This window comes from Pipistrellus kuhlii, unplaced genomic scaffold (assembly GCF_014108245.1).
Source record: "Pipistrellus kuhlii isolate mPipKuh1 unplaced genomic scaffold, mPipKuh1.p scaffold_m20_p_44, whole genome shotgun sequence".
NCBI lineage: Eukaryota > Metazoa > Chordata > Mammalia > Chiroptera > Vespertilionidae > Pipistrellus > Pipistrellus kuhlii.
In genome coordinates this window covers 3,255,041-3,272,609 of record NW_023425545.1, presented here as the reverse complement: position 1 = coordinate 3,272,609, position 17,569 = coordinate 3,255,041, and the positions used below count along the sequence as shown (strand labels likewise).

Sequence of the window (17,569 nt, the reverse complement as noted above, 5' to 3'; positions counted from 1 at the left end):
ACGTGACGCCCTCGGCGCTCCCTCCCCGGCCTGCCTGGATGGATGCGATCGGCGCTCCTCCGCTTACTGGCTGGGCGCGCGCACGCACGCACGTACACACACACACACGCACGCACGCAGTACGTCCGCGGTTCGCTTCCAGCCCCGGCGGCCTCGGTGGCGGCCAGACGGGACCCAGCGCCCGGCCTCCTCGAGCGGAATGCAGCGCTGACGGGCGGCGGACCCTCTGCGGCGGCGCCATGAACCTCCTGCCGTGTAACCCGCACGGTAACGGGCTGCTCTACGCCGGCTTCAACCAGGACCACGGTGAGTGCGCCCCTCCCCGGCCCGGCCCCTACCCTGCAGCCCCCTGCACGGCTGGCCTCCGCCCCCCGGACCCCCCACCGCCGCCGGGGCCTCCGGACCCCGGATCACCCACCGCCTGGGCCTCCGCCCCCCGGATCCCCCACTGCCGGGGCCTCCGGACCCCGGATCCGCCACCGCCGAGGCCTCCGGACCCCGGATCCCCCACCGCCGGGGCCTCGGGATCCCCCACCGCCGGGGCCTCCGCCCCCCGGATCCCCCACCGCCGGGGCCTCGGGATCCCCCACCGCCGGGGCCTCCGCCCCCCGGATCCCCCACCGCCGGGGCCTCCGGACCCCGGATCACCCACCGCCTGGGCCTCCGCCCCCCGGATCCCCCACTGCCGGGGCCTCCGGACCCCGGATCCGCCACCGCCGGGGCCTCCGGACCCCGGATCACCCACCGCCTGGGCCTCCGCCCCCCGGGTCCCCCACTGCCGGGGCCTCCGGACCCCGGACCCTCCAACCGCCGGGGCCTCTGACCCCAGACTCCCCGTCCCGGTCGGGCCTCCGCCCCCCGGACGCTCCCACTGGGCCGGGCCTCCCTGGGTTCCGCCGGGCCCCGCGCCCCGCCCTCCGGCCGCCGTCCCCATTGGGAGCCCGGTGCCGCCGAGGCCGGGGCGGGTCCCGCTCCTCTGGGCCTTTCGCGATTGTCGGGGTGGCGGCCGCCCCTCCAGGCCGCGTTCCCCGCCCCTTGTCCCCGCCCGGGCGGCCCGCGCGCCCACCCCTCGGGCTACGTCCGTCCCCCCCCACCCCCGACCCGGCTCGGGACCGTCGTCGGGTCGTCCCCCTGCAGGTCTTGGGGTGCCCCCTTCGTTAAAGATCTTTAGCAAATAAGCTGAACATTACTTAAAAGCGCTTCCTAGTCACACCTTTTTTCCTTTTGAATTTTTATAAGTTTATTTGACCCAAACTGACTTCATAGGCTTTGGAGCAAGATCTCAGGTCCTCCCAGAGGCACCGTCTTGCAGCTGCTTGGAGCTTTTGGGATGAAGGCGGGATGGGTGCTCTCCGGAGGGTGCCTGCCCCTCCCCCCCGTTACTTCCGGCATTTCAGAGGCGGGTCCCCTGCATGTGTGTGTGTGTGTGTGTGTGTGTGTGTGTGTGTGTGTGTATATGAGAGAGAGAGAGAGAGAGAGAGAGAGAGATTGATTGATTTCTCTGCTGCCCCACTTATGGACTCTTGGGTTGATTCTTGAATGTGTGACAGGAATCGAACCCAAACAGTGGCGTTTCAGGACGACACTCTACCCCAGGGGTCGACAACCGGTGGTCCCTGAGGTCTGAAAGATTGGCGGCCACCAGATTAAGGAAACCTTTGGGGTCTGACCAAAAAGCTACCTGTGGGGCCCTACTTACACTTTTTATTGACATTCTCGAGGGCCTAGTTGTGTTTTTTTGTCGGTGGTGGTGGTGGTTTTAATCAGAAAATGTCAGTGAAGGAATACCTCCCATCCAGGGCTTTTTCTTTCCTTTATTAAAATCAAAGGAATCGTTTAAGAATTCAGCAGGAAGTTGCATATATATATATATATAAACATATTTTGTTGATTTTTTTACAGAGAGGAAGGGAGAGGGACAGAGAGTTAGAAACATCCATGAGAGATAAACATCAATTAGCTGCCTCTTGCACACCCCCTACTGGGAATGTGCCCGCAACCAAGGTACATGCCCTTGATCAGAATTGAACCCGGGACCTTTCAGTCCGCAGGCCAACGCTCTATCCACTGAGCCACACCGGTTTCGGCTGTTTTGTCACATTTTGATCCCTGCCATGGCCCTGGGTAATTTAAACCAAGGGCTTGCAGGTGCCGGCTGGGGGAGCTGGAAGGCAGTCACTAGGATTCACCCCTGGGAAGAAAGGGACAGAGCTGCTGCTCAGGCACAGGCTGCCAAGAGCGTCTGCGGGTGGGCTTCCCAAGTTCAGTTTTTGGGGAGATCGGAGCCGGGGTTTGTGAAGATGTTGATAGACAGTGCGGAGCTGGCCTTGCTCTCCATGGCCTGTTCACTGCCCGTGCGGTGCTAGGACCTGTGCACAGTGTCAGGGGAGAGCTGAAATGTGTCAGAAAACCTAGGTGAGAGGCGGCAGTTTGCAGGCTGTGAGGGAGGGGCAGAGGCCTTCTTTAAGTTGGGAGGAGCCAGTTGACTCCCAGCCTTGGTGGAAGGTGGTGGAGGAGGCGCAGTCAGACCAAAGGAGAGTAGGGAAGGGTGTGTTTGACTTGCGCTGAAGGACTGACCACATCTGTGACACAGGTGGGTTAGGTTTGTCTGAGGGCAGGGACTATGAAGAAAGTAATCATGAGGTTTGAACTTGTGTGGGGCCAGACTTTGGGAAATGATTTGTGGCTGAATATCGTGGGTTTAGATTACCAGAGGAAGGACAGTAGGTAGTAAGTTTTTATAGTAATTGAGAATGCTTCGAGGAATTAACAATGACATAACAACTCCTTGAGAAAAATGCTTTCAGTGAAAAGAGGTGTCTGGCTGATAAGAAGGGAAGGGAGCTGAAACCCGTTTGGCTCAGTGGTAGAGCGTCGGTTTGCGGACTGAAAGGTCCCAGGTTCGATTCCGGTCAAGGGCATGTACATTGGTTGCCGGCACATCCCCTGTGGGGGGTGTGCAAGAGGCAGCTGGTCGATGTTTCTCTCTCATTGACGTTTCAAGCTATCTCTCTCCCTTCCTCTCTGTAAAAAAAATCAATAAAATATATTTAATAAAAAAAAAAAAAGAAAGAAAAAGAAATCAGTGAGCCATAACCGGTTTGGCTCAGTGGATGAAGTGCTGGCCTGTGGACTGAAGGGTCCCAGGTTCGATTCCATTTGGGGGCATGTACCTTGGTTGTGGACGCATCTCCAGTGGGGAGTGTGCAGGAGGCAGCTGATTAGTGTTTCTCTCTCATCAATGTTTCTAACTCTCTATCCCTCTCATTTCCTCTCTGTAAAAAATCAATAAAATATATATATTTTTAAAAAGCAGTGACATTGCCGAAACCGGTGTGGCTCAGTGGATAGAGCGGCGGCCTGCGGACTGAAAGGTCCCAGGTTTGATTCCGGTCAAGGGCATGTACCTTGGTTGGGGGCACATCCCCAGTAGGGGGTGTGCAAGAGACAGCTGATGGATGATTCTCTCTCATCAATGTTTCTGACTCTCTGTCCCTCTCTCTTCCTCTCTGTAAAAAATCAATAAAATATATTTTTTTTTAAAAAGCAGTGACATTTATAGTTTTATAAAGGCCTCATTAAAGGTTTCTTTTAAAATATATATTTTTAAAAATATATATTTTATTGATTTTACACAGAGAGGAATTGAGAGGGACAGAGAGTTAGAAACATCAATGAGAGAGAAACATCGACCTGCCTCCACGGTGTGGCTCAGTGGATAGAGCGTCGGCCTCGGACTGAAAGGTCCCGGGTTCGATTCCCATCAAGGGCATGTACATGGGTTGCGGGCACATCCCCAGTCGGGGGTGGGCAGGAGGCAGCTGACCGATGTTTCTATCTGTCCCTCTCTCTTCCTCTCTGTGAAAAAATCAATAAAAATATATTTTAAAAATAATAAAATAAAATATTTTTAATAGTATTTTAGTTGATTTTCAGAGAGAGAGAAACATTGCTTTGAGAGCAGAACATCGGTGGGCTGCCTTCTGTATGTCCCCTGCCAAAGATCAAGCCCGGAACCCAGGCACGTGCCCTCATGGGGAATCAAATAGGTGGCTGTTCCCTGCATGGATGACAAATGAAGCTGTTGTGCTGGGATGTGCCTGCAGGGAATGGCTGTGGCCTGTGCAGCTGCTGGCGCTCTTAGGAGAGGCCACTTTCTCTAGACCTATCGAGCTGATTAATGTGCCTCTCGCTTTAGGATGCTTTGCATGTGGGATGGAAAATGGATTCCGAGTCTATAACACCGACCCACTAAAAGAAAAAGAGAAACAAGGTAAGAAGCAGCCAACATTTCATGGTTTCTCTGCTTTCCAACCCTCATAGTCTAAAATTATCCCGTAGATTGTAAACGAAAAGAAACCATTGAAACCTTTAAAGAATTTTTATGAGTTTATTTGAGCCAAACTGTTGGGAAGCAGAACCTCAGTGAATTGAGATAATGCTCTGAAGAATGGCAAGTTACATTTTTGTATTTATACATTGTAATCGAAGGAGGGACATAGGTGGGTTACATGAAATTCATTGTTAATGGATTAAGGAGGTGGGATAAAGCAAAGCTGTGGGAACCCCTGGGATTGGATAAAAAGTAAAATGATGGACACATACTTAGGTGGGTGCAGGAACAATTAACATAATGAATGAATTTGTGGTATCTGTCCTGGCGCCCACATTTGGTTGTGGTCCAGGGGCTCCAGAAAAATAGGGAAGTTACAAGTTACCCAGACATCTCACAGATACGTTATCTTAGAGGCAAATTAGGCCTATGGGCTCAGGAAAGATCTAAGTTGATCTTTGGGAAAATATCGACCTAGGAATGACTGCCCACTATAACCTGTTTGTAGTTAAAGATTTAATTTTCAGAGCATCTTTGGTGGTTATTGTAGGTCTCTGAGTTTGCAAGTCTGCCACACAGGCCTTCTCTGAGTTTGTCAGGTTAGCATGTGATTCCTTTTGTGCACAAGATGGAGGAGCTGGAGGGGGAAGGGAGAGATGGATACAGTTGGTTTTGAGAAATAAACAGGGTCCATGGTCCTTATCACCTGGATGGAGCTGTGCTCTTTCTTTCTTGGGGCTTCTAATGTGCCTGGCTCTGTGCAGGGCCAGGATACTGCAGTGATTTCGTGGGCATTGGCCCAACTGGTTTCTCCATTGAATTGTCAACTTGGAAGTCTGGAGAAACAAGGTGTGGTTGACCTAGACCATGTTCACCCCTTGGTGAAGGTGACGTTGTAGAGACTCAAATGATGGGTTTAATCACAGCAGATGGGACTTTTAACTCCTAGTGACCAACTTGGAAATATCTGTAGCAGTAAAGTTACGTTTTCATGGAGGACAAGCTGGGATCAGGAATTCTGTTAGTAAAATAAAGTTATGGTAGTCCTTTTCCCATTTGACAGGAAAAATGTTAAATTTACTGATAGAAATTTTTCAAAAATGTTTTTCTCCTTCATGTAAGCTTTTAGTGTTTCCTGGTCCTGATGGGAGAGTCAAGCACTGCCTCCTGGATGAACAAATCTCAGATAAATCCTAGGAAGAGAGAAACATCCTTTTCCTCCTGCAGTTGTAGTCATGGTTTTTATCCAATGTACAAGTTACATTTTCTGATGCTAGAAATTTCTCATCTGTAAGAGGAAGTTACTGCATCCTGGTGCTCCATTAAACAGCCCCTTTCATTTTAACAATACTCCACATTTTCAATTATTTTTTTTTTAAATCATGGAACCCTTTTGTCAAAGGAAATCTTATACCAGCCTGGTATGTAAACCAGTAAGTGGTGCTTTATATATTGATAGGAATTTGTTTTGTACCCTGAGGTCTGTCACTTTCATTTATTGGATGAAGACAGGGTAGCCTGGCAATGAAGGGCCCACATTGCTTAGATCCAAATCTTGGCTCCGACCCTTTCCAGGTTGCTGTGTGACCGTGGCAAGTCTTTGCCTTCTCTGGGTCCTGGGTCCTGTATGTATAAAGTTAGGGCAGCTGCCTACGGCTAATGTGAAGATGAACGAGGTGGGCCATGTAAAGCTCAGATTAGTGCGGGGCACACAGGATGCTCTGGGCAAGTGTGCGCCCCCACCTTCTGCAGCGGCAGCATTGCTGGGAGACTCCCATTAGTCGCCCACGCTTGACATCTATTCGTTTTGTTTTGGTTGATAGTGAATTAAGACAACTGCTTTATACAGATAAGTAGTTACAAAATATTTTGAACAGCTTGACTTGAAAATTTTAGGATACTTTTTATTTAAGTTGACTCAGAATCATGGAGAGGAGTTAGAGTTGATTACTAGCAACAATAGAAGAGAGCAAAACAACAATACACAGGAAGAACCTAAAAAATAATAAGGTAAGAGGAAGACACCACACATCTTGTGCAGCTGTGATGGACTGGTAGGAGTTGATTCTTAGGCTGACTTCTAATCTCTAGAGGTTTTGGTTCCTCACTTGCCCTTCGCTATGCCCTCACTAACCTAGGAGCCCAAGGTCCTTTCAGACCCAGAGCAAGGTTGGGGAGAAGGGTGGGCAGCCCTGCCCTGTGACAAACAGCCCTGGCGGGGCCTGCTCCTCCGAGCCCCCCACTTCTCATCGGGCTCGCTTCACCTTCCTGAGAGAGCACAGTCTTCTGTGCTGGAGGACATTGAAAATCTGCTGGCATTTATTTCCTCTTAATATAGCTCATGAACAGTTTTGAGCATTTCAAACTTTAGTGGAAGAGTGTTTAAATGATTTTTTAAAAACTCGGTTTTTGCGTTAAAGTGTTTAGCTTGCTTTCTCAGCTTACAGGTTTTGCCATACCATAAAATACGAGTTTAGATATGTCATATTTGGTCTATTGGCTTCTTAGGGTGCTACGTGCTCAGCATTTATGCATGAAAATAGTTGATGGTGCCAGGATGCTGGGAGATGTCCGTAGCTCATAGCTAATTATTTCCCTAATCAGTCACCATTCTCACTTCTGATGGTAGCTAGATGCTTTAAATTGCTGATTAAAGTCAAATGCTAACAGTTAGTTTCACCTCTTTTTCCTTTTTCTAAATTATAAAATATACATGCCTGAAACCAATCATTGTCTCACTAATTAGAAGGCTGGTCACCTTGAAGCTCTGAAAGGTCAGAGCCAACCACTCCCTACCTAACTGAGACTATGGCAGCTGAAGCTACTTCCCCACCAAATAATCTTTTTTTAAAAAAATGTATTTTATTGATTTTTTACAGAGAGGAAGGGAGAGAGATAGAGAGGTAGAAATGTCGATGAGAGAGAAACATCGACCAGCCGCCTCTTGCACACCCCCTACCGGAGATGTGCCCGCAACCAATGTACATGCCCCTGACCGGAATCGAACCTGTGACCCTTCAGTCCGCAGACCAACGCTCTACCACTGAGCCAAACCGGTTTCGGCCCCACCAAATAATCTTATAAATCCTTACTAATAAGATAATCTGCCTGTTATTGGAACTGCCTGCCTAAGAGTAATGGGTGTATCCCAAGACCCCACTAGAGTTGGGCTTCCACCTGGCCCCCATTTCCCAAGTTAATATTTTTCTAGCCTTTTTTATTTGTGTACGACCTTCTCCACAACCCGAACCCTGAACCACACAGGATATGAAAGGGGTTCCCACATATACATACTAACTTCTTCTTAATACCATTTCAGAATTTCTGGAAGGAGGAGTTGGCCATGTTGAAATGTTATTCCGCTGCAACTATTTAGCTTTAGTTGGTGGTGGGAAGAAGCCAAAATATCCTCCCAACAAAGGTAAAGTCATCATGCATTTAATAATCGTGCCTCACATGTGCTAGCTTCTTGGACTTTTGAGAACATCTTTGTGTCTGTGGCCACATTCGACCCCCTTGTAGTTCTGGGTAGTCCAAAGGGCTAGCTCTGGGGCTTCCTCACACCATTTCCAGACATTTCTAAAATGGAGTTCCCCCTATTTTGACACCCTTGATTGGCATTGTTCATCTGCAGAATTCTGTCTGATTGACAGTTTGCATTTGTTTTGAATTACAGACTTTTTGGTATTTGGTTGCAGAGCCAGAGGGGGTTTGCTTTTGAATCACAAGAGTAAGAATGTCCAGAAGATGGTGAACACGTGGGTGTTGGAAGGTTGACAGGCAGTTGTTACCTAGTGTTACTGTGTTAGTGCATTGGTGCCCTTTACTGGGACCCACTCGGAGGTTTGTTAACTGGAGAGGTTTCTGGAACAAAGATGGCTTTTTGAGCAGAGAGATAGAAACGGCTGGATGCCGTATTGCCCTGCATTCCCTAGCATTCCTGACCTCAGAGGTTGTCTGTGAGGTGTCTCAGCCCTTGGGATGCAGACTCCCAGCACATCCTGGAGAAGCCCTGCAAACGAGAGCAGGCAGCCATCTCTGAGCTTGAAGGAGAGCAAGAACAGTCAGGTGCAGCAGGGAGACCCCTGGCCTGGGCTTTGTCAGCCTCGGGCTTCGCAATGAGACTGACCCAGGTTTCGTGCTAGCACATTAACACTTAGTAACTAGAAAGAGGGCTGGATGACACTTGCCTGAGCACTAGGCAAGGGCTGTCAGAGAAGAGAGCAAAGCAGCTGTGAGGGGCTGTGAGTGCGACAGGGGAGGGGAAGGAGCAGAGGAGTCCTGAGGGGGTGCTTAGACCTGGGAGGGAGAGACACCTCTCTGCCTGGTCAGGTGACTGGCATAAGGACTCTTCAGAGTGGCCTGTTCAGTGTTGTGCTCATACATTCTTTCTGACATTTCAGTGATGATCTGGGATGACCTGAAGAAGAAGACTGTCATTGAAATAGAATTTTCTACAGAAGTCAAGGCAGTCAAATTGCGGCGAGATAGGTAGGTTTGATATCCAATTTCTAACTTTCTCGGAAGGTGGCTGAAATACTTTTATGTTGAAGGAAGCAAGTGTTCAAGAAAATAATGTATAAAAATGTGATGTCTACAATAAAAAATTTTTTTTAATTAATGGCACAATAAATGGGAACCTCTGGAATGTATGACAGGAAAAAAAGAAAAAGAAATGTGATGACCGTGGTTTATGATCTAAAGGACATAGGATGATTTGTTACTGCGAGGAAGGCAGTGAATTTAATGGCCTCTGAGGGTCATTTCGAGGTGAGGGGTCAGGGCCTGGATTGAATGCACCTGCCTCGGCCTGCCTGGCACTGCCCTCAGTTGCTCTTAGGCTACGGGAGAGCTGTCTCCATCCAGCAGGTGCTGGCAGAAGACATGGGTTTTGAACCATGCTTTTCCAAAAGCCGTCTCAGCACATATTTCCAATGGGAAAGTAAAGGAATATTTTGAAACTCCTTATTAGATGGTGTCTCTGACTTGTTGAGAGCAGGTTTCTTTCTCAGCTGTTGCCTTCAGAGTGTTTAGGGCAATATTGTGAGTAGCAAGGTAGGACAAAGCTTCACTACTTTGGATTTCATTTGATATGGTTTACATATTATATTCAGCTGTGGAGAACAAAGACAGTGAACAAGATGAATGTCATCCCTGTATTCTTGTTATTTCCAGAGATGTCAATATTTAGAGACCCTTAATAATGCAAATAGTGGAGCCAAATCCAGGACCTCCCACTTGCTGGCATTTCTCAAGTATCTGAAAGCACAGAAATGTAATCGCAGCCCCATGTACTCTACTTGGTTCTTACTCCAAGGGTAGAATAATCCCTTTGTACGGTGTTTCAAGTTTCTAAAGTTCAAAATGATAAGAACAGAATCCCAAAATAGTTGAGTTTTGCTCTGGGGAGAGGAATCCTGATTTATTTTTTTCTTTCTTTCTAGAATTGTGGTTGTTTTGGACTCTATGATTAAGGTGTTTACATTCACACACAATCCCCACCAATTGCACGTCTTTGAAACCTGCTATAACCCTAAAGGTAAGAGATTCAGAGCAGTGTCGAGACCTGCAGGCTGGTCTGCCGGAGGGCCTTGCTGTGGTGAGGTGTCCTGAGGCGATTGGGGCACTTGCTCCCTCTACTTCCTCCTGGTGGCCCTGCCCAGGCCAGCCTCCGAGGGTTCCTTTATCAGAGTTGGGGCCTCACACCTGGTAATTGCTGGGTTATATTGTAAACACGCATCTAATTCTACAGAAAACTAACAGAATGTTTTCCAAAGTGGTCGTGTCCACCTTTGCACTTCCATAAGTGATTTATGAGCGTTCCAGTTGCCACATTGTCAGTCGTTTAACTTCAGACGCTGTAGGTGTGGTGGCATCTCCTTGAGGGACTTGGGACAGGAGCCCCTCTGTGCTTTATTGCCAGTTGTGCATCTTTAGTGTGAAGTACCTTCAGATCTTTTGCCCGTTTTGAAATTGATCATTTCAATACTGAGTTGAAAGAATTCTTTATATAGTCCAGTTAAAAGTCAAATTAAGTGTGCCTGGCTAGTGAGGCTCAGAGGTTGAGTGACAGCCTAGGATCCACATCAGGGTACATGGCCTGGTTTGGGCTCCATCCCAAGTATGGGGCGTGCAGGAGGCAGCCATCAATGGTTCTTTCTCATTTTTGATGTCTCTATCTTTCCCTCTCCCTTCCTCTCTCTGAAAGCAATAAAAACATATTTTTAAAAAATCAGATTAGGTATAAGAATATTTTGGATTCCTTAGTCTGTTCCCGTGAGCTGTTTCTGTCCTCATGTCAGCACCATACTGCCCTGATTTTTGGAGCTTTAAAATATTTCTTGCAACTAGATGGTACAAAGTCCTCCAAACTTGTCCTTACTTTACATAAAATGTTTTTGCTCTTCCAGGCTCTTTGCCCTTCCCTATAACCTTAGTATCAGCTTGTCTCTTCAAAAAAGCTGGGCGAGACTTTGACTGCAAATGTAGATTCCAATCCACAGTCGTAGTGTAGCTCCATCTGTTAGAACTTCGGTTTTCCTTTGCAACGTGTAACAGGGTCTTAAGATCTGTTGTTGAATTTATTCTTAAGTATTTTGTTTTCTTTTGCTATTGTTAATGGAGTTTTCACATTTTAAAATTTTGCATTCTCAGTGCCTGACCCCATGTAAGACAGACATTGGATAAAGTTTATTCAATAAGTTCAGCAAATGTTTCCAGTTATGAGAAGGTCTCGTGGGAGACAGCTTCACTCGGCCCTCTGGTCCCCTTTTTTTGATTCTGATATAAATGAAAACCCACAAATAATTCTCACTTTTTTCCTTGGGAACTGGAGAGCAGAGAGCAGGTTGACAAAGCTCTGCATGTGGGAAAGTGGAGGCTTTGAAGGTGGTTTGAATCCTCGACAGCTTTTCTCTGTCTCTGTCCAGGCCTCTGTGTCCTGTGCCCGAACAGCAACAACTCCCTGCTGGCCTTCCCCGGGACTCACACGGGCCACGTGCAGCTCGTGGACCTGGCCAGCACCGAGAAGCCCCCTGTGGACATTCCTGCCCACGAGGGCGTTCTCAGCTGCATTGCTCTCAACCTGCAGGGAACAAGGATTGCAACCGCATCTGAAAAAGTAAGGGTGTGTCCCAGCCTGGAGGCCGCGGTCCTGCGGGTGCCCGCCCACCCCTTCGACCTCACAGATGGGCTCCGCAGGACGGTCCAGAAGTCGGGCCTCGTCGGGGGGCAGAATTGCAGCCTTGTTTACAGGGAAGGTGCCCTTTCTGTAGACGTACGAGTTAACGGCACTAACGGGCAGGGCAGGCTGGCCTTGGTGTGCTCTTGATTGTCTGCCAGGGAGATGCCCGGGGTCAGTCAAGGGTCCCAAGTATCTTCCCTCACCCGTTGGCCCCTGCTTCAAAGAGCCACCAGCCATTCTTGGGAACAGTGGAGGGAAACATCGGGTTTTAGAGGATGTGGGTGAGTTTGGGGGGACGGTTGTAAGGCTGGTGGTTTTGTGAATAGATCTCAGTGAAAAAACTAAACTGTTATGAATCTTTGATAATGAAACACTTCACTGTTTTTCAAAGGGGACCCTTATAAGAATATTTGATACTTCATCAGGGCATTTAATCCAGGAGCTACGAAGAGGATCTCAAGCAGCCAATATTTATTGGTAAGGGTGACCGCATTTCCACCCGACAAGGCTGTGCTTAGGTGGTGCAGTGAAACGGGCCCTGTGTGATGTGGGGCCTGTGACAGGCGAGACCCCTGGGCAGCAGGCAGGAGGCGGCTATGCTGTGGTGGGGGGCACCTGCCAGTTCATTTTATTAGTAGTAATTTTAACGTTTATTATGGGAATATATAATATACAAAAGGAGGAAGAGGATTATAATTACCATTAATCCATCATCCTCCTTGAGCAATTATCAATATTGTCCAGTCTTATTTTACCTCTTCACTTTTCCCCCAGCTTATTTTTCTGGGCTATTTTATGGCAAATGTTAGAGACCCTGATGGCTCATCTGTAATTATTAGCCACCTCTGGGAGTCTGAGCTGCTTTCTCCATCGTAGCTGTTACCACACCCTTGGTGTCGGCAGGACTGAGGTGCTGGACCCCTGGGTGGGCAGGATTCCATTCTTTGCCTCTGTGGCTCTTGTAGGTGCCGAGCAGCATTGTGTCTGGGAGTGAAGAATGCAGTTCATATATGAACGTAGTGCGTGCGCCTGTGGGGGCAGCGCGCTCTCCTGTCTGTCTGCTCTCAGCCCTCCTGCAGAGCCGGGGCCTGCCCAGCCCAGCCCGCCCACCTCCAGGGGCTAGCCTGCACCTGCGGGGAGCAGGGTGGTTGAAGAGGCGGAGGTGTTCTCACCCCAGTGGCGTGCGGGACAGCCTCAGGCCCTGGGGCTGCAGTTGGTCTGCAGAAAGCCCTCCCTGTCCCCAGCATCCAGCGTGTCTGTGACACGGGGTGCTGAGCTTGGACGAGAACGCTGTGGGCTTGTTCAAGGGTTGGCTCTTACATTGCTGTCCTGGGTGTGGAACAGCCAAGGTGGCAGCTCGGCAGGCTTGTGGCTGTGGTGGGGGCTGGGCTCCTTGAGACCCAAGCCTCCGATTTCTCTGCAGCATCAACTTCAATCAGGACGCATCCCTCATCTGCGTGTCCAGTGACCACGGCACAGTGCACATCTTCGCTGCTGAGGACCCAAAAAGGAATAAGCAGTCTAGGTAGGTTCCCTGAGCAAAAAGGACTCGCTGCTGCTTCACTGCTGGCAGAGTCAGTGACTCACCGAGCAGGGTCTTCATGGCCGTTCCTTTGATTCCTTGAAAACCAGCGCAGACTATTTGATACTAAAACAGTCTCGTCATTACCTCCTGTCGTTCCCTCCTTAGAAAATGCCCGCGGAGGATGCAGGCACTTGGTCCTGCATGCCCATGGCTGTTCTTGTTTGCTGCATTTAGAAATGAATTTTGTGACAGTCGCAGCCTGTGCCCTTTCTGGTGCTGATGGCTTCTGGGGTGGTTATAAAGCCATTTGTAAGGACTTAAGTTTTTTCATGTGAAAAACAAAATACTAAAAGCAAAAATAGAATTGAAATTATTAAGACTATGTTAAACAGAGCTGTATCTTTAAGACATGTGACTGTAACTTCTTCTCTTTCCTTCCTTGTCCTCATAGTTTGGCATCAGCCAGTTTCCTTCCAAAATACTTCAGTTCCAAGTGGAGTTTTTCCAAGTTTCAGGTTCCCTCAGGCTCTCCATGCATTTGTGCCTTTGGAACAGAGCCAAACGCTGTCATTGGTAAGTGGTCCTGCCAGGCAAGAATGATAAGGCCCCCAGTCCTGTGGGCAGCCCTGTGTGTCCCCCTTGGTCTGCACAGCCATGTGAGATGTTGCCAGCTCCCTGCCCTCCAAGGGTTCCCAGGAGATCCTAAGGGCAGATCAGTTGGGTTTTTAACAGATGACCTATCGCCAGCACTCCCAGAACAGTTGGGACTCTGGCCACCTAGGTGTTCAGTAAGGATGGGGGCCCTGGCCGTCCCTAAGTCCATGTACAATCAACTGCTCGGTGCTCCGAGTGGCCCTTTGCCGTTGAGCTGAGCGAGGGCTGCTTGCGTTAATGTGGCGGGAAGAACCGTGAGTGAGATGGTCTCCTTCTGTTGCAGCTATCTGTGCAGACGGCAGCTACTACAAATTCCTGTTCAACCCCAAGGGGGAGTGCATCCGGGATGTCTACGCCCAGTTTCTAGAAATGACCGACGACAAGCTGTGATTCTTCACCCAGAGTGCAATCACCACCCACGGCCGAGTGCCCCCAAAGTGCTGAGTGTGCCCCTCAAACTTCCGGGGCTGGTGCCGGCACCTTTGGGCCTTGTGGGTAACAGGCTGGAGGGACCCCGGGGACCTTGGTCTCGAAGCCACAGGTGGTTGTCTGTTTCCTAAGCAAGGCTTCTCGTTTCCAGTATTAAAGGAAGGATAAGCATCCAGGCGTCGAGGACACTCCAGTGGCTCTGAGCGGTCCAAGCCTGCCTGCCGGCTTGCTCCTGTAGTCCAGCTGTGATGCTAGCTTTCCTGGGTCACTGCTTCCTCTCACCTGCAGTCAGGGCTCCAAACAGACTTTGGGGCTGGGTTGAGAAAAGATGGACAAATAGAAATTTGTTTTTGTCAACAGATTCCGCCGTTTTCACTGAATCTAATGTGGAAATGGACAGATATATAAATGTTAGTTCTTATAACCAGATTTCAATAGAATAATCATACCAGCAGCTTGCCTTAGAAGAGGAGAAAGGAGCTTTCTCCCATCTGAACATGAAGGAGGACGACACAGCTGTGTCAGAGCACAGGTGGACATTTCCCTCGTGAGTTCCCGTTGTGGTCCTCTGTGCCCTTGTCACCTGTGGTGCGGTTGTGTGCACACGTGCTGGCGGCCTGTCTTTCTGTTGGAGTTGAGGCAAACATGGCCTCCCGGTGAGGGCACTTGTGCGTCACCTGGGGTTTCCTGGTGAAAACTCCCAGTGTGCAGGCAACGGCAATGCAGAGACTTTGAAGTTAGTCGTAGAAGAAAGCATCACTTAAAGGATTTGAAGGGAAACATCGACATCTCAGCAAAGCGGAGTGGGGAGCCCTTCTCTGCCACTTCCACGACCTGCCTCACTACCTTTTCTCTCGACACTCGTAAGAGCCGCTCACTAACAGTGAGAGTGAAGGGCACATAACTTGAACTTTGGGTAACAAATAAGTTATGGGCTCAGTGTCTGTGCTGGTGAGGACGGTGTTCTTAAATCCCCTGTGAAGAAACGGCTGCAGGTTTTGATTTCAGGTAGCAAACAGTTAGGATCTGCAGCAGCAAGTTCTCCGTTTGCCAGTTCTCTCACTGTCATGTAATCAGCTAACTTTGTATGTGGGTTTCAGTGTCAAGTATGCATGTTTCTTTCATGTGTATTTAATCATGAATTTAATTTTGCACTTATTTTTAATGTTTCTTTTAAATAAAAGTGACTAATTTTGTTGTACTCTGTACCTCGCAAGAGTAAAGAACTGTATGTTATAAAACCAAGCCCCTGATTTTGAGAATCCGGTTGAGTCGTGGGCTCTAGGGCTGCCCACAGGCCCTGCCCATCAGGCTGCTGTGACGGAGCCCGGCTCCAGAGCGCCCTGCCCCAGGCGGCAGTGGCTTGGCGGCTCGGTTCCCTTGGGGAGCAGAGGTGAAGCGAACTCTTTAGCGGTGCTCTGCTCGTGGTCTCCTTAGGGAGGCGTGGCCCGCGGTCTCTAGGCCTGGACGCTGCTCACCGGAGTGGTGCAGTGTTAGGCTACCCTGTCAACTTCACGCTCACTCAGCTAACACTTTAACAGGCAGCCTTCACATCCGTACAATTCTAGTTTATATTTTCCCCAAGCACAATCCGTCCGGTGTATCCAAGTATCCATTAAGTGGAGGGGTGGGGAGGAGCATGCCCACAAAGGAAGCTTTGGAATTAATTCTTGGTGCATGGAGAGCCTGGGGACTGGAGAGGAAGGCAGGGCAGTCTTGGGGCCCACTGGTACCGCCCTGTGAGACCAGGTCCTGGGCAAGGCATGCCTCCTTTAGGGAAGGACAGGCCAGCCCCTCAGCCCCTTTGGGCTCATGGAGATTATCCCGTTGTACCGGGCAAGACGATCCCTCCGAGGTGAGGCGGTGTCCTTTATCCTCCGGCTGTTTTCATGGTTTTCAATGTGAGAAGCACCAAAGAAAATGCAGCCATGCTGGAGTTCATGGCCCTACAGAGCCTTTCCGACCTCACAGCCACCAGTTGGTGGCCTCTGCTTTAGCGATTTTCCTGGATCTTTAGATACTAATTGTGGATTGGATTGTAGACATTGTGTGTCCTATGAGATTAAGTCCTAGTAAAATCTAGAGAACGTTTGTTTTTGTTGGGTGCAAACGGCACGAGCTATGGCTCGTGTTTGAAGCCTGTGCTGCTTGCTCTTTGGGTCCACAGCTGTGCAGTCCCTGCGGTCGGTCAGGCCACCAAGTCTGCTTCCCCAGGGCAGTGCCAGCCTTGTCTGTGCAGCTTTAGGGGCTCCTTCTTAACTTCGTGTTTGCCATGCTGTCCCCCACATTTGCCATCTCCCAGGCACCCCTTCTCCTGGTCCTGTGACTAAATGCTCAGGTTTTGCCTCCCTTTGATTTTGCATATTTCCTGTGACTGGGTCCACCCTGGGGCCAAAAAGGTGAGAGGAAGTGTGACAGGGACTCTCCCTGTCCTTGGCTCACAGGAGCAGCTGCATGACCCCAGGGTCTGTCTGGGACCCTTCCCAGGACACTGGCCGGTGTGAGGGAGGGGGTTTCCATCGTCAGGGTTGGTGGTTGTGGCCCCTCGGAGACGGGCAGTGTGCTTATCCCGTGGGGGCCTCTGACAGACATTTCTAGGTCAGGACACCTGCGCCCTCAGGTTAATCGTCTCAGAGGTCGCCAGAGGCCCGTGTGGAAATCTGACTTGTGTGGCTGTGACGTAAGCACAGGGGAAAGCAGCCAGGGGTGAGGTGTGCCAATCTAGCGTGGAATTGCAGACCCCAAACCAGCGCTGCAATCTCAGTCACTGCCCGGGAGGGTCTCCCACCTCCCGTCCAGCCCGGAACTCGCTGGGTAGGGACGGGTTGCACCGAGGCTCGTCCTGTGCCAGCATCTTCTGTTGCAGACGGGACTCACAGGGCTCCTGCTGCATGGTTTCCTGCTCTGTAGTGCAGGCTCCTTTTGTTGGATACGCAGTCTGAGGATATCATGAGCAGTTTTCTCTGCTAATATGACTCGTTTTAAATTAGGGCATCAGTGTAGGGGATGAAACATTCCGTACGAACTGTCCTTGAATGCTCACTTTTAGCTTCATTTAGCTCCCCGGGGGCCTCCATGCCATTCTGCTCAGAACTCGCCTCTCACTCAGAGCTCTAGGCCTTCGGCGTGCTCAGAAAAGAGTGTCAAGTAAAAACCCAATGAAGAAATGCCGTTTATCAAATGACAATGATACTCTGTATGCAATCAAAATTAATAAAAATATTTTATTAGATTTCAGGAACTTGGTACTTTTAAGATTTCAAATCTTTGCACACAATTCTAATGATGCTCTGGTCTAATGGCGGTTGGTACTGAAGATCCACTTATCTCCGTGACACAGAGCACATACTTCCCAGTCCTGGCACCGCCCCACCCTGACCATGGTCCGGCTGCCCTGGCTCCAGTGGAGGACGTGGGTCGGTGTGTTTAAGGAGCTCAGCTGTCT

The 17,569-nt window shown here is 49.7% G+C and overlaps 1 protein-coding gene across 3 annotated transcripts; it reads left to right on the top strand.

Moving 5' to 3' along the window:
• The first annotated feature begins 101 nt into the window (after nt 1–101).
• On the top strand, nt 102–15,332 carry WDR45B (WD repeat domain 45B). 3 transcript variants are annotated; one of them, XM_036412327.2, is made up of 10 exons: nt 103–306; nt 4,199–4,273; nt 7,653–7,754; nt 8,737–8,824; nt 9,778–9,872; nt 11,263–11,453; nt 11,908–11,993; nt 12,940–13,041; nt 13,493–13,614; nt 13,979–15,332. In XM_036412327.2, the coding sequence occupies exons 1-10, from the start codon at nt 240–242 to the stop codon at nt 14,083–14,085; spliced, it is 1,035 nt and encodes a 344-aa protein (XP_036268220.1). In that variant the 5' UTR covers nt 103–239; the 3' UTR covers nt 14,086–15,332. The 3 variants fall into 3 exon arrangements, with proteins under 3 accessions (XP_036268221.1, XP_036268220.1, XP_045428239.1); XM_036412328.2 differs by lacking the exon at nt 4,199–4,273 and having other exon boundaries at nt 102–306; XM_045572283.1 differs by lacking the exons at nt 103–306; nt 4,199–4,273 and adding an exon at nt 5,011–5,182.
• Nucleotides 15,333–17,569: the final 2,237 nt, after the last annotated feature.